Source organism: Diceros bicornis, chromosome 16 (genome assembly GCF_020826845.1).
Source record: "Diceros bicornis minor isolate mBicDic1 chromosome 16, mDicBic1.mat.cur, whole genome shotgun sequence".
Taxonomy (NCBI): Eukaryota; Metazoa; Chordata; class Mammalia; order Perissodactyla; family Rhinocerotidae; genus Diceros; species Diceros bicornis.
This window is the reverse complement of record NC_080755.1, coordinates 21,350,286-21,366,337: the sequence shown is the minus strand read 5'-3', so window position 1 is coordinate 21,366,337 and position 16,052 is coordinate 21,350,286. Positions and strand designations below refer to the sequence as shown.

General features: G+C 37.7%; 1 protein-coding gene across 3 annotated transcripts in view; it reads left to right on the top strand.

The window, feature by feature from the left end:
• The first annotated feature begins 11,155 nt into the window (after positions 1 to 11,155).
• SS18 (SS18 subunit of BAF chromatin remodeling complex) overlaps positions 11,156 to 16,052 on the top strand; it is an 81,761-nt gene continuing 76,864 nt past the window's right edge. The window contains exons 1-2 of one of the 3 annotated variants that reach the window (XM_058556917.1): positions 11,156 to 11,316; positions 13,922 to 13,998. In XM_058556917.1, the coding sequence (XP_058412900.1) occupies positions 11,248 to 11,316; positions 13,922 to 13,998 (146 nt within the window). In that variant the 5' untranslated portion in view covers positions 11,156 to 11,247. Of the gene's footprint in view, positions 11,317 to 13,921; positions 13,999 to 16,052 lie in introns of those variants that run through there. The other 2 variants (XM_058556919.1, XM_058556916.1) reach the window with 2 other exon arrangements.

Here is a 16,052-nt window from a genome sequence, read left to right as displayed (position 1 = left end):
GGGCAGACATTTCTTGAAAATGAACAAAATTAGCCTGTCACTTCAAGAAAAACAACAGACAGTATGTGTTTCCAAAGATAAAATTCGAGCTTTTAAGGAAAAATTAGAATTTTGGAAGACTTGTATCCATTACCATGATCTTGAAAACTCCATAATTAAAGATTTTACTGATGAGATTGGTGGTGATATTAAAATGTGATTTTTTGGAAGATATGCATAACTCAGTGAACCAGCATTTTCCAGTGACTAAAGCATGATACACAATCATGCATAAATAAAAGAGATTCAAATTGCTACATAGACAATGGATTTTAATGTAGCAGTACTAAATGTTCATTGATATGATTTTCAACTAACGTTAAGAAACTACCACCGTTTGAGTATTGGTCTAGTAACAGAGAATATCCAATGATTGAAATCACTAAATGATTGATCTGAAGTGATCTAAAAAGGCTATAAAAATACTCCTCCATTTTCCAATACAAAACTTGTAAGGTTTTTCCCCCCAGTATTTCAACCAAAATAACATATTGTAGCAGTTTGAATGTAGAAGCAGATATGGAAATCCAGCTGTATTCTATTAAGTGAGACATTAAAGAGATTTACAATCTCATTCTTCTCACTAATTTTTTTAAATTTTGGAAAATGTAGGTTTTTAAATAGAAATATATGAAATGTGTCAGTATGTAATGAGTTTATTTTTAAAATGCATTAAGTAAAGTGTTTTACTCTTAATTTCTAATATGATAAATATTGATAGATACAACGCACATAAACAAAAGCTCTTTGAGGTCTTCAGTAATTTTTAAGAGGGTAAAGTGTTCCTAAGGCCAAAAATTTGGAAGCACTGGGATAAAGCATTGCTGGTGCCCCTAGATGATTAGTTGCCTTCCAGAAGCAAAAATAAATTCTCTGTAGAGGAGGATAATATCATGCAGAACCAAATAATTGTTGCAGTTTCTCATATGTAATATCCTGTGCTCAATCAAAAATAACCACGCACACAAAAGAAATGGTGTGACCAAATTACAAGAGAAACAACAGACAACAGGCTAATATAAGATGCAGATAATGAAGTATCAGATGCTGATTTTTAAAACAAACAAGATAATTATAGTCAAGGGATTAAAGACAAGATCCAGATTTTCAGCAGAGACTAGAACTATCAATAAAGTTCCTATTGGAAACTGTAGAAATAAAAACTACATTAATTGAGATTAAGAGCTCAATAAATGGATTTAAAATCAGGTTAGACCTAATTGAAGAGAGAAGTGGGGGAACTAAAAGATAGTTTTTTAAAAGAAAATTGTGTATAGTCTCCATATCAAAGCAGAGAGAGATAAAAGGATAGAGAATACTGAAAAGGAATTTAAAAAATATTGGATATGTCAAAAAACCTAATGTATTATATTTGGAGTATCAGAACAATAGAAGATAGGAAAATATGGCAGAAACAAAATATACATATATTTTGTTTAGAAATTTTCAAAACTGACAAAAGAATTAAGCAGTCAACTCAGGAAAAACTATTAAAAACAAGCAGGATAAATAAAAGAAAATCACACTTAGAAAAACCACAATAAACCTGCTGTAAAACAAGGACATTGAGAAAATCTTAAAGCTACCTAAAGAAAAAAGATAGGCATATTACCAAAAAGAAGAATAATGAGACTGTCAGCTGACTTCTTACTGACATATGGAGTGGCTACCTTCGATACGATAAAATAAATGCAAAGCTGATATATATCTATTGAAAAATATCCTTCAAAATTGAAGGCAAAACTAAAGTATTTTTCACACAAACAAAAACAGAAAGGATTAATTACCAGCCGACACTTACTAAAGAAAATATTAAAGAATGTTCTTCAGACAGAAGAAAATGATCACAGATGGAATTTTGGACATATAGGAAGAAATAAAGAGCATCAGGGGTAAATACATACATAAATTCAAATAAATATTAACTGAATAAAACAATCATAATCCCTTATGAGTTTATATATATGTATAGTATTAAAATACATGAGAAATAATATATAATTTGGGTAGCAGGGGAAATGAAGTTAAAGTGTTTTAACTTCCCTTCATTGTTGCAGAAAGCAGTAAAATTTCTAATTTATATTAGACTTGAATCGATCCAGAATGCATATTGTAATTTCTGGGGAAACCACTAAGAGAATCATATGAAAATGTGTAACTACATATATTATAAACACTATACCAAACAACTGTAGACTACACATACATTTTGAGCAAACATGGAACATTTACAAAAATTGACAATTTAGTAGGCCATGAAGCTAGTTTTACAAATTTCAAAGGATTAAAAGCATACAGAATATATTCTTTAGCCCCAGAGAATTAAAGCAGAAATCAGTAACAACAAGATAATTAGAAAACATTCATGTATTTGAAAATTAAGAAATGTGTTTCTAAATAACATGGGTCAAAAAGAATTCACAGTGGAAATTAGAAAATATTTTGAACTGAATCATAACAAAAATATAATGTATTAAAACATGCATGATGCAGCCAAAGCAGTGCCTAAGGCGGAAATTATAGCATTAAATGAAGACATTAGAAAAGGAGAAAGGCTAAAAATTAATTACCTAAGCATCAATGTCAAGATGTTACATTAAAAAACAGCTTAGGGGGCCGGCCCGGTGGCGCAAGCGGTTAAGTGCGCGCGCTCTGCTGCGGCGGCCTGGGGTTCGCTGGTTCGGATCCCGGGCGCGCACCGACGCACTGCTTGGCAAGCCATGCTGTGGCGGCGTCCCATATAAAGTGGAGGAAGATGGGCACAGATGTTAGCCCAGGGCCGTCTTCCTCAGCAAAAAAAGAGGAGGATTGGCGGATGTTAGCACAGGGCTGATCTCCTCACAAAAAAAAAAAAAAAAAAAACAAAACAGCTTATTAAACCCAAGGAAAGTGGAAGGAAGGAAATAATAAAGGGTAGAAATCAATGAAATAGGAAATATACAGTAGAGAATGTAAGGAAAGGTGAGAGTTGAATCATTGAGAAGGCAAATAAAGGGCCCGCCACCCGGCGTAGTGGTTAAGTGTGCACGCTCCGCTGCGGGGACCTGGGGTTGGGATCCTGGGCACGCACCCACGCACCGCTTGTTAAGCCATGCTGTGGCGGTGTACCATATAAAGTGGAGGAAGATGGGCCCAGATGTTAGCCCAGGGCCAGTCTTCCTCAGCAAAAAGAGGAGGACTGGCAGATGTTAGCTCAGGGCTGATCTTTCTCGCACACACACAAAAAAAAGGCAAATAAAATTGATAAATCATAGGCAAGAGTAATCAAGAAAAAAAGAAGACAATATTAGGAATAAAAAGAAGACCTTGTTACAGATCATAATGACATTAAAAAGTTATGGGTAATTTCATACCAACAAATTGGAAAATTTAGATTAAATGGGCAAATTCTTGGACAAACATAATAAAACTGACACAAGAAAAAAGAGAAATGTCTCAATGGTCCCAAATCTGTTAAAGAAATTAAATCCATAAATAAAACATTGCCACAAAGAAAACGCTTGGCCTAGGATTATCATCATCAACATCAACAAGTGTTATCATCACTTGTGAATCCTATGAAACATTTAAGAAAGAAAGAACGCCAATCTTACATAAACTCATCATGAAAACAGAAAAAGAGAGATTGCTTCCATACTTGTTTTATGAAGCAGCATAACCTTAATAACAAAACCTGAGGATACTATAAGAAAGGAAAATTACAGGCCAATTTCACTCATGAACATGTATGCAAAAATCCTAAGCAAAATATTAATAAAGAGAAACAATATTCAAAAAAAAAATCACATGCACATCACAACCAAGTTGCGTTTGTTCTCGGAAGCAATCAATGCAATTCACCGCATTCACAGAATAAAGCAGGAGTTGTCAAACTACTGTCCTGGGACCCAATCTGGCCCACTGTTATGATTGTTTTTGTAAATAAAGTTTTATTGGAACACAGCTCTGCCCATTCTTTTCTGTATTGTCTGTCACTACTTTCCTGCTAAAATGACAGAGTTGCATAATTGCAACAGAGCCTAGATGGCTTGCAAAACCTAACATATTTACTAACTGGTCCTTCATAGAAAAAGTTTGCTGACTTATGAAATAGAGGGAAAAAATTTACCTCCATAAATGCAGAAAAGCATTTAAGAAAATTCACCATCTCATACAATCTTACTGATTCATGATCTGAGAATAGGAAGAAATTTCCTTAATCTGCTAAGGGGCTCTACAAGAAATTTCCAGAAGACCTCATACTTGATGGTTAGATGTTGGAACTTTTTTCATTTGAGATCAGCAACAGACATTAGAGTGCCTACTATCTCACTTCTATTCAGTTTTGTACTGGAGTTCCTTTTAAGCAGTAAAAGACAAGAAAAAAAAAATAAAAACTTTAAGTACTGGAAAGGAAGACTTGAAAATTGTATTAGATGACCTAATTGTGTACATATAAAGGGTCCAAAATAAATTACAGATAAATTACTAGAGTTAGTAAGTGAATTTAGGGAGGTTGATGGACACAAGATTGATATCAAACATATCAACTGTATTTATATAAACAGAAACAAGTAATTAGAATGTGAGATAAAAAAGATATCATGTACGATAGTATATTTCCAGGAAATACATATAGACCTCTACATAGAAAAGCCTAAAATATTATTGGAAGAACCTAAAGAAGCTCTAAGTAAGGGAAGATGTATATCAGATTCATGAACTGGACAGCTCACATTGATCTGGATATTCAATAGAATACCAATAAAAATTACAACACTTTTTTCCTTAGAAAGTATTTTAATTAATAGTTAAATTGTGTATAGTACGATGAGTTTTTACGAATGTGTACAACCATGTAACCATGACCACAATAAAAATATAGGAGATTTTCATCGTCCCCAAAAGTTCTCTTGTGCTCCTTTGTAGTCACCCGCCTCACATCCCCATCCCCAGTCAACCATAGATCTACTTTCTGTCACTGTAACAATATAAATTCATTTTGGCTTATATAGATTTTTATATAAATGGAATCAACAGTATGTACTCTTTTGTTTCTGACTCCTTTTATGCAGCCTAATGCTTTTGAGAGTCATCCATTTTGTGGCATATATAAATGGTTCAGTCCTTTTTTTCTGAGCGGTATTCTGTTGTATGAATGTATAAAAATATATTTATCCATTCACTTGTGTTGAATATTTGGGTTGTTTCCAACTTTACACTATTTTTATCAAACGTGCTATGAATACTCACGTACAAGTCTGTGTGTGGGCAATACATTTTCATTTCTTTTGAGTAAATACCCAAGAGTGCATTTGCTGGGTCATATAAGTGTATGTTTAATTTTATAATGATCACTAGTTGTTTTCCAGATTGGTTGTATCATTTTACATTCCCACTAGCAATGTATGAGTATTCCAGTTGTTCTACATACTCCTCAAAACTTGATGATGTCACTGTTTTTAATTTTAGCCATGTTAGTGGGTAGGTAGTGGTTTCTCAGTGTGGCTTTAATTTGCATTTCCATGATGATTAATGATGGAGAGCAACTTTTCACGTATTTATTGGCCACTCATATCTCATCATTTCAAGTGTCTTTAAATCTTTTGTCCATTTTTGTTAATAGAGTTGTTTGCCTTATTATTCAGTTGTAAGAGTTCTTTATAATCTGGATACAAGTTCTTTGTTTTCATGTTTTATAAGTTCATATGTTGTCTCTCAGACTATGGCTTTGCTCTTCATTTTTTAACAATATCTTTGAAGAGCAGAGTTTTTAATTTTAATGAAATCCCATTTATCAGTTTTTCTTTTATGCTTCTTGTTATTTGTGTCATCTCTAAGAAATATTTGCTTATCGTGAGGTCATGAAGATTTTCTCCTATTTGTTTTTTTTGCAGAAGTTTTATAGTTTTACTTTTTACGTTTAGGTCTACAATCTATTTCAAGTTAACTTTTGTGCATATATGAGGAAAAGGTCAAAGTTCATTTTTTAAAATAATTTTTTATAATTTTATTTATTTTTTTCCAAAGGCCCAGTAGATAGTTGTATGTCATAGCTGCACATCCTTCTAGTTGCTTTATGTGGGACACGGCCTCAGCATGGCCGGAGAAGCGGTGCGTTGGTGCGCGCCCGGGACAGTAGCGGAGCATGCGCACTTAACCGCCAAGCCACGGGGCCAGCCCTCAAAGTTCATTTTTAAAAACATGGATATTTAGCTGTTCCAAAACAATCCTTTCTCCATTATCTTGGCATCTGTATTAGTTCCTATGGTTGCTGTAATAAATTACCACAAACCTGGTGGCTTAACACAACAGAACTTTATTCTCTCACAAATTTGGAGGCTGGAAGGCTAAAATCATAGTGTCTACAGAACTGCACTATAATATTATGCTATTATTTTTCTTTTAAAGAAAATGTATAATAAATGTAACTGTTAGGTTAGTTTAATATATATTAGGACAGTAGTTTGTAATATATTTAATAACATCAATATTTTAGTGCACATTTCCTCATTCACCATAAATGTTAAATGGAAGAAAAACATCGTATTAGTTTCCTATTGCTGTTTTAACAAATTATTACAAACTTAATGGCTTAAAACAACACAAATTTACTATCTTACAGTTTTGGATGTCAGATGTCCCAAATGAGCCTCCCTTGGCTACAGTTAAGGTGTTCGTAGGGCTGTGTTCATTCTGGAGGCTCTAGGGGAGAATCTGCTTCCTTGTCTTTTCCGTATTCTAGAGGCCACCCACACTCCTTGGCTCATGACCTGCTCCATCTTCAAAGCCAGCAATGGCTGGTTGAGTCTTTCTCAAGATGCTATCTCTCTGATTATGACTCTTCAGGCTCACTCTTCCCCATTTAAGGATATTTGTGATTATACTGGGCTCATTCAGATAGTCCAGGTTAATATCTGTATTTTAAGGTCACCTGGTTAACCACCTTAATTCCATCTGGAACCTTAATTCCACTTTGCCATGTAACCTATCATATTCACAGGTTCTGAGGATTGGGAGGTGGTCATCTTTGTGAGGGTGAAATTATTCTGCCTACCACGCCCATTCATAGAGAAATTAGGGAACAATTTATAGAGAAATTGGTATATTATCATCCTCTATACATTGTGAAGTAGTTAAAGAACAGTTGTTATATTCTTTTACTAAAGGCAGAGTAACTGCACATCATGCACAAGGTCAGAGAACATGCTAAATGGGAAAAAAATCATTTGATCTCTAAATTATGGCCAGAAAATTTACCAAGGGTAGACTGCACTCTCCAGTACTTTGGACCATTTCTAGTCTTAAAGTATATATTTTTCTCCTTATTAGATTATTAGGTACAAATCTTATCCTCGTTTAGCAATTTATAATATCCCATGTGTTTGACACATTTTACCTGTTAAAATTGGGACAATCATAAAGAATGTAATATAAAATAATCACTTAGCACAGTGGCTGTGGATGATAAATGCTAAATAAATAATTAAACATCTTATTATTTCTAATAGCCTTTTAGATAGGCCAGCTGTTTTTCAGGAAGGCAAATGAAATACAGAAGTGACCTGTCCAGTATCATGCTGTAGGTGGAAGAACTGGGAACTCCAAACCTGTGCATTTTTCACAGGGAGTTAAGATAGCAGAGAATTTCACATAGAGACTAATTTTTTTTTAAAAGCAATACTTCCCTATAACATTAAACTCCCAAATATAATTGATTTAGCTCCTCCTTAATTCATTCTATGTTTGATACTGTAAGAAGAGATGGAAATGTGCCAGATAGGCTATTATTGTCTACTTTGAATGAAATCTTCTGGAGTATTGAAAATAAAGTCTTTTATGGATAATTGGGAAAGGTGATTTGTTCTTGCCTGAAATAATGATTATATAGAGAGATGTATGCTCTTCTCCTTATAGTCTTGAAATCTGTGGAAGCTACAACTCAAAATGACTCATCATATGCCATGGAGACAGTGAGTGGAAATATTTTGAAAGATATGACCTGAGGGGTTTTGCTCTGAGCCCAATTACGAGCAGACAGGCTTGGTCTATGCCTTCCCAATGTATTCTAAAAATAAATGGCAGCACAGGGGCTGAAAGTATCAGCAAATTTGACAGTAGAGTTAGTCTATTAATTATAAAACAATAAGTATTAAAGAAATGCTTGTATGAAAGTAATCTCAATTATCTGAAATGCATCCTATTTTTTTTGTGCATTAAGATAATTTTTAATGTCATGACTATATTGTTTCACTAAATGTTGAGCATATTCCTGGAGCACTTCACTTTATCAGTTCAGTGAAATACATTTGAGGAATAAAAATTCATGTAAAACAAAAAATTGAAACATTTGAAAATCAAATACAGCCAATTTTCTTATTACCTTTTTTTTGTTAAGTGTATCTACATTCATTAGTGTGAATAAATCAAGACTTAATTGTTCATGCAGATTATTTTACTTATTCTGAGCCATTGTATATCTTCTTTTATTAGGATAATTCTAAAAACCCTTTTACCTCTTCGTTATGTGACTTCAATTCCTTCTTCAGATGTCTCAATCCAAGAGCAGTCTAAATAACAGGACTGATTTTTCTGATTGGGGAGATGCTTACCTGGGTAGCTCATTTTTAAGTTCCCAGAGTCATTTCTCCAATTTGGGCTAAGTTCCCATATGCATTCTCCGTTTTCTCCTTACCTAAATCCTGGGGCCTCTTTATTCTCCTTTTCCTCTCAACTCTGCTACCACTTAACTTAATTTGTACTTTGGAACTCCTCTCTCCCGAAATAATGGTGAAGTGAGACAATATCTACTAGGTGCCCCTAACTATCTTTCCCCTAACTTGGGGCTCTTACAGTTACAAAGCCTCCAAAATTCTAAGAAAGTTCCTCCAGGCTGCAACCTTCCCTCTCCCTCTCTGAATTTTCGACTTGTCCAGGTCAAGCTGACTGATTGGGTTTATCAAGGAAGCTTGAGAGTAAGGTAGGGTCCTTTTAAAGTATCTTCTGTGAGGGAGATCATTTGTATTTCTGGCTGGACCTTTATGCCAATGCTTCCCATGTGATGGTATTTTTATAGCACATGTTATCACAGAAAAGGGTATGGTTATCCATGCCTAGGGGTTGTGGGTGCCCTAAGCCCTACCCTGCTACTTGGAAGGAATAAACACCTCAAACAGATCTGTTACCTATTTTGAATTGATTTTTTTTCTTGCTGTTGGGAAGCTGTAATTTAAACAAAAAGGTATCTATCTCTGGGTACCTGCTTGGAATATTTTTTTGTTGATATATAGAAATTCAGACAACTGTTCCTACTGGTTCTTTAAGATTGGGGTGCTATCTTCCAAACAGATAGAATTGGAGTGGTAGGTAAAATTATTTTTAATTTTTTCCTACGGAAATACTGTTCTTAACTACTAAGGCATTTTTGTGTAAACAGCGAGACATGATGATGAAAGCCAGGTGTTGGATATACAGTGTTTAGTGGTGGATAAGACTTAGTTTCTGTTCTGAATTCAATAGTTTTTCTAATTTGATGTAATTACATTGAGTTCAAATGTACCAGAGTGGTTTTTTTTCAAGGCTTAAGGTAGCAAAAGACAATTAAATTCATAAGAATAACTACTATTCGTAGGAGTATAAATTCTCTTCCCTTAATTCTTAGGATGGCTTGAGTCTTTTCATCCTGTAGGTCTCAGTTTAAATAAAAGACACAGGACTCCCACCCTAACTCATGTGAGTGCCCCTGTCATTCTCTCTCAGTCCCTTGTTTGCTAGTCTTTCTTAGAACTTTACATATATACCTGTTTGTTTACTAGTTTCTGGTCTGTGAGCCCAATTAGAATATAAGCTGCTTGAGAGCAGGTCCCATGTCCAGCTTGTTCACAGCTGTATCCTAGGTGCTTAGCATAAAGCCTAGAACACAGAGTGCATCCAAATTTGCTGAACGAACGAAACTCATGATCCTTTTGTGAAGAGCATTTACTTGAAACATAAATTTAAAAATATGCTTTTTTTTTAAATTTTTCCAGTTCATTTATATATAAACTGAGAGAATGATTTTTGAACCTCATTGTTGGGTCACGTTTAATATAAACTTTTCCTTTGTGTCCTATGGAAGTCTAAATTGACCGAATAATAAAACCCCACACCAACACGTTACCCATATTTGCCCATGTTCCTTCCATAATTTGAAAGCTTTTTTTTTTTCCCTCACGCTGATCTGAAGACTAAATTGGGCCTAATTTACAAGGCACTCTAAGTATATAATTGGAAAAGAAGAATGAGGATGCCCTATTTCAAAACTTATTTCCAAAGATCCAAGTCACACGAAATCGACCCACAGTTCGACTAAGGGTTTGTCCTAAGAGGCGCACTCTTCTCCTGTGGCCGCTCTAGCCCATTTGGCCGACTGCCCCTGAGTCCTGCACACAGCCTTCGTTTCCCGATTTGGGGTCAGGCTTACTTTGCAACTCTTAGGCACGACTGTGTGTGCGTGCGAGACTGTGGACTCGGAGGTGCGCGTTTGGGGCGTAGCCGAGCCATTTAAACCAGCGAATCCGCGTTCACCTAGTCCTTCCACCTCTGCCTCATCTCAGCTGATGCTTCACGGGTTTGCACGAACTCCCGGGTCCTGACCTGCCTCCTTCACTCTCCGGGGTGCCCGGACAACTCAGGGCGGCCACTTCTTCCCGGGAGGGGTGAAGCCGAAGTTGGAAAAACTGAACTAGGTCCGGGGCAGAGCGCCGAAGAGCAGTCGGAGGGACGCTCCAGCGCGCCGGAGAGGGAGGCAAGTTGCACCCGCGCGCAAGGGGCGGGCCGGCTCGGGCCGCTCGCATTTCCTGTGACAGGGGCTGCCCCAGCCTCTCCCTCTCCCGCAGCGGCGGGACCATTTCCTGAATCGCTGAAGCGGAGGGAGGACTGGGGCGCGGCCCTACCATTAGCGCAAAGGGACGGGGGGGGCGGGTAAGGAAAGGTTGAGGGACGAGAGGTCAGTCAAGAACAGGAAAGTTCTACCGGGGCCGTGGTTGCCAACTAACGCACCGAAAACAGGACGTGTGTGGGCCGGAGTGCCTCCTTTAGGGCAGACCGGCCGACTGTGCGTTCGGCACTGCAGCATCCCCCCTCCCCGCATTCCCCAGGTGGTTCAGCCCGAGAGGCCGGCGTCTTTTCCCCCAGTTTGCCGTTCTCCCGGAGCGCTCGGGACTTGCCGATAGTGGTGACGGCGGCAGCATGTCTGTGGCGTTCGCAGCCCCGAGGCAGCGAGGCAAGGGGGAGATCACTCCCGCCGCGATTCAGAAGGTGAACGCTTGCGGGGTCGGGGATGCCAGGACCGCTTGGGAGAGACACGGGGGGGAGTCGGCCGGGCCGGGGGCGGAGGCGGGCCTGCTGGGAGGCGGCGGTGTGTGGGAACCCGAGCCGCGGGCTGTGCCGGAGTGGTGGGCGGGAGGGGGCGAACTGGTTCTCTCACCGAGTCCTTCGCGCGTCCAGGATCTTTTCTCAGGGACAAAAGCCCAAGGAACCGCCGCCCGATTTCTCTAGGGATGGGGCGGCGTTCGGGCGGCGGGGCGCGTGCGCCCGGCGGCGGCCGCGCGGGGCAGGGCTGTTTGTGGGAGCGGCGCCCCCCGCGGCCCCGCGCGTCGCTCCGGAGTTACTTTGGCGTCGCCCCGCCCCGCGCGGCGCGGCCGCTCGGTGCAGACCCGACCTCCGGGCGCGCGAGGCCGAGGGAAGTTGGAGCGCTGCTCGCTCCCTCCCTCCGCGGCGCTGCAAACTCAGGCGGAGTTGGGGAGCTCCCAGGAGAGCTTGGGGGACGCTGCTGGGAACGGTAGTAGGGTCTCAGGGGCGGTGGAGGGAGAGCTCTGTGGACTTCGGGGTTACCTTCGGAGTCCACTTCTCCCTTCTGGTTGCACCCCTTATCCGTTTACATCTGCAGCTGATATTTATTGAGCGCCTAGTCTGGGCGCCGAGGCTACAGTGATGAGCCGTGGTCCCTGTCTTCATGGAGCCTACAGTCTAGTGGTGGGGACAGTCTGATAGTCGTGGCCAATTACAGAAGTCGTGGTACACACACAGGGAACTGAGTCCTTCTTAGAGGGTAGTGCTGCCTCTGTCGCTGCTGTGTTACTGCCAGTTAGAGCTACAAAGGTTCTTGATTGTCCTCCACCTCTTGTGGCCTGTGAGCAAGACAGCATTCTGAATTGTAGTCAGCCGGACTTTGAAAAGTTACTTGCTAAATTTAGCAGTTTACCTTAAATATTTCGATTTTGTTTTATGCACTGGAGCAAGGATGAAAATTGAAGAAAAGTCAGCTTTTAGTACCACTCAGGACACCATCGTATGTCCAGTAGATTATGTTAATCGGCTTCTGTTTACTGTCAGCTTCTTTGTCGTGTGGCATTTGACATTTGCCCAACTGTTGGGTTGTTTTATGAACAAACCCGCTTGGCAGTGCTTGGAGATACAGTGCTTTCATACAATGCATGGGGCTAAGTCTGCAGCTTGGCAGACAGCTCCAAGTACACACACGCAAAACATGTTTCCGGAGGGATTCGCTTTTTATTTTTATTTTTGAAGTGTAGAAAAGTCAGGAGTTATTTTTTTCTACGAGTTTTTCTTTCGTACGTCTTAAGATATTTATCTTGGGTGATTAATTCAGAAGATGCTGATCAATTTTCATCCTCAGATGAGAAGAGAAAATGGATTCCTAACTAAGTGCCTCATTCTAACAGTGTAAGGGATTGATGTTCGATATGAGACATTCTAACGGTGAACTTTGTTAGGTTGAGGAATCTACTAGAAGATATGTTGTGAGAATGTCAGATTGGACTAAAGCATTTTAAGGACAAATTTTTTGGCATCCAATGATTCTATTTAAGAAATAACTGCACTTTTTGGAAGGGCACGTTAATATTTTTTTTCCAGCAAGTGAAGATTATGATTCATATGCAGAAAAAAAGGCACAAAGTTAATGTTAAATGGATCTTCTTTTTAATTAAAAGAGTTACATTAACTGAATTATTGAGATAGAGTGATTATGGTATTGTACTTTATGCTTTCATTGAATCCTGGAAGGGAGAAGCAGGTTCAGGAGGAACATCTACTCCTGTCCCTTGATCTTACAGATAAATCTGAGCCCCTGAAATCTTAAGTGGGTGGCACATGATAGCAAAGCTGGCACTAAAACCAACCGGCCTTTTAATTGCTACATCAGTGTTCTTTCCTTAATTGCCACTTTGCTTAGATGAATTATTTAACTCTCAAAGCCAGTATTGCTTTGAATGGTTATAAGATGAAGAATGGTAAATTGATAGGCTTTGTTTTTAAACTTTTGGGACAACGTAATTACAAGGTAAGCTCATAAAGTCTGCAGTAAATATTATACATACATAGAAATTATTGTATTTGATTATTCTGTATTTGGAGGATCACAAAACGGTACTGTATAAAACTTGGAAACCAGGCAGCTATCACCTCAAGCCTCCTGGGCTGAAGTTTTCATGTATTTACTTCATTCTGGATAAGGACAGAATTTTTCTTTACTACTACAAAGCATTAGAATGATGCAAAGCCAACTTGGACTCTAATAATTTGGCTCTTAACTCTAGTCTTAACAGGCTAAAGCTTTTGTTACAGGTAGCAGAGGTAATTAAATGTTTGAATACAAAAGAGACTCCAAATTTTCCCTTCTGGGCTTCAGGTAATAATTCAGAGGGAGAATAATTGGAATAGAGTTAATAAAAAAAATGTTGATTAAACATGATATCATTCCAGAAGTTTAAAGTAAGATTTAAAGACCTCAGTGGATTCAGTTCCTGTGTAGGTAAACATTTCTAGAAATCTGAATAATTTTTTAAAATGTTACTTGATGCATTAGATTTACAATAAACTTTTTCTAATTTTATTTCAGATGTTGGACGAAAATAACCATCTTATTCAGTGTATAATGGACTATCAGAATAAAGGAAAGACCTCAGAGTGTTCTCAGTAAGATTGACGTGAAAATTTTTTTTGTATTCATTTTTCTGTTGGTTAATTTTTTACCTTTCTTTTTAATAACAGCTTTATTGAGATATAATCCACATACCATACAATTCAACCATTCCACCCATCACTCCAAAAAGAAAATCCTGTACCCGTTAGCAGTCACTCCCCATTTCTACTTACTAATCCCTCACCCCCTGACAACCGCTTATGATCTGTCTGCGTAGATTTGCCTATTGTGGGCATTTCATATAGATGAATTTATACAATATGTGGTCTTTTTTGACTGACTTCTTTCACTTAGCATAATATTTTCGGGATTCATCCATGTTGAAACATATTATCAGTATTTCCTTCCTTTTTATTGCTGAATAATCTTCCATTATATGGCTGTACCACATTTTAATTATCCATCAGTGATGGACATTTGGGTTGTTTTGACTTCTTGGCTACTATGACTAGGACTGCTATGAACATTAGTATACAATTTTTTGTGTTGACTTTTCTTGATTTTACAAAAGAAAAATTTGTTCTTTGGGATGGAGTAGGTATCAGTTTTTCTTATACTTCTTATCCTGCATTATAAAATAATGACTTTAAATTCGTATGTAGTCTGATTTGTGGAAAAGTTAGATCACATATATAGGATATTTAGTTCCATCCATATACGTGGTTGAAAAAGCAAAGCTTATGTCTAATAAATAGAGAATTGGTTATCATTCCTAAGAACCAAACTTGTTATTTTAAAGTGATGTGTCTGAAGTAAACAGTATTCCTTAATAGAATCTGATGTAGTGGAACAAGTTGAATATTTTATCAAAAGTCTAGAGCAGCATTGTTCAGTGGAAATATATTGTGAGACACATATGTAATTTTACAATTTCTAGTAGACATGTTAAACAAGTAAAAAGAAACAGGAGAAATTAATTTTAATAATATATTTTATTTAACCTATTATTTCCAAAATAATATCACTTCAATATGTAATCAATATAAAAATATTAATGAGGTAGTTTACTTTCTTTTATTTCATACTAAGTCTTTGAAATCCGTTGTGCATCTTACTCTAATAACAGATTTTGGACTAGCCACATTTCAGTGTGTCTAGTGGCCATTGTGTTGGACAACACTAGAATATTTTGTTTTTACCGTTGTTTTGGGACACATCTGTCTTTCCTGGAGATAGTCTGCTCTCCAGTAGCTTTTCCCAGCTCTTGCTCTGCATGGCTTTTATGCTGTGCTGATCTCTTGCTATCACTATTTAATTTTGAGTCTCTCTCCATTACTTGTCTTTTTCCCTTTTGTTTAAAATTATTTTTGAATTTAAAAAGTCGTATATAGTCATTGTAAAAAGAAAATAATAAAGTACAAAAGTTTGTAGAGGGCCTGCCCCAGTGGCCTAGTGGTTAAGTTTGGTGCACTCCGCTTTGGCGGCCTGGGTTCAGTTCCCAGGTGCAGACCTACACCACTCATCTGTCGGTGGCTATGCTGTGGTGGTGGCTCACATACAGAAAGAGGAAGATTGACAACAGATGTTAGCTCAGGGCAAATCTTCCTTAGCAAAAAAAAAAAAGTTTGTTGAGATAGAAGTAAGACGCTTTTTACCTTCTACTTACATCTCTCTCCTCTCCACAGGGGTAACCACTTTTAATGATTTAGTACCTATCCTTCCAAATGTTTTCTGTGCATTTACGCATAAGCACTCGTGTATATAAACACATTTAGATAGATGTTTTGTTTTTAATAGGTTAGGATTTTATGGATGAAATGGCTAAAGTCCATGCTAAATTGACAAATTATCCCAGAAAAAGATTGTATTGGTTTGCTTTCCCCCAACCAGGTTTCAGATCTTTGGTTTTCAACCACCTCTGCCAGCAATGGATATTAGTCATCTTTTAAAAAATTTTGCACATCTGGTTGGTGAAAAGTATTTTTTTCCAAAACTTTATTTTGAAATAATTTCACAAAAGTTTCATAGATAGTACAAGAAATTCCTGTATGCCCTTCGTTGAAATTCCTCTAATGTTAACGTATTAGCTCACTTGCTTTATCATTCA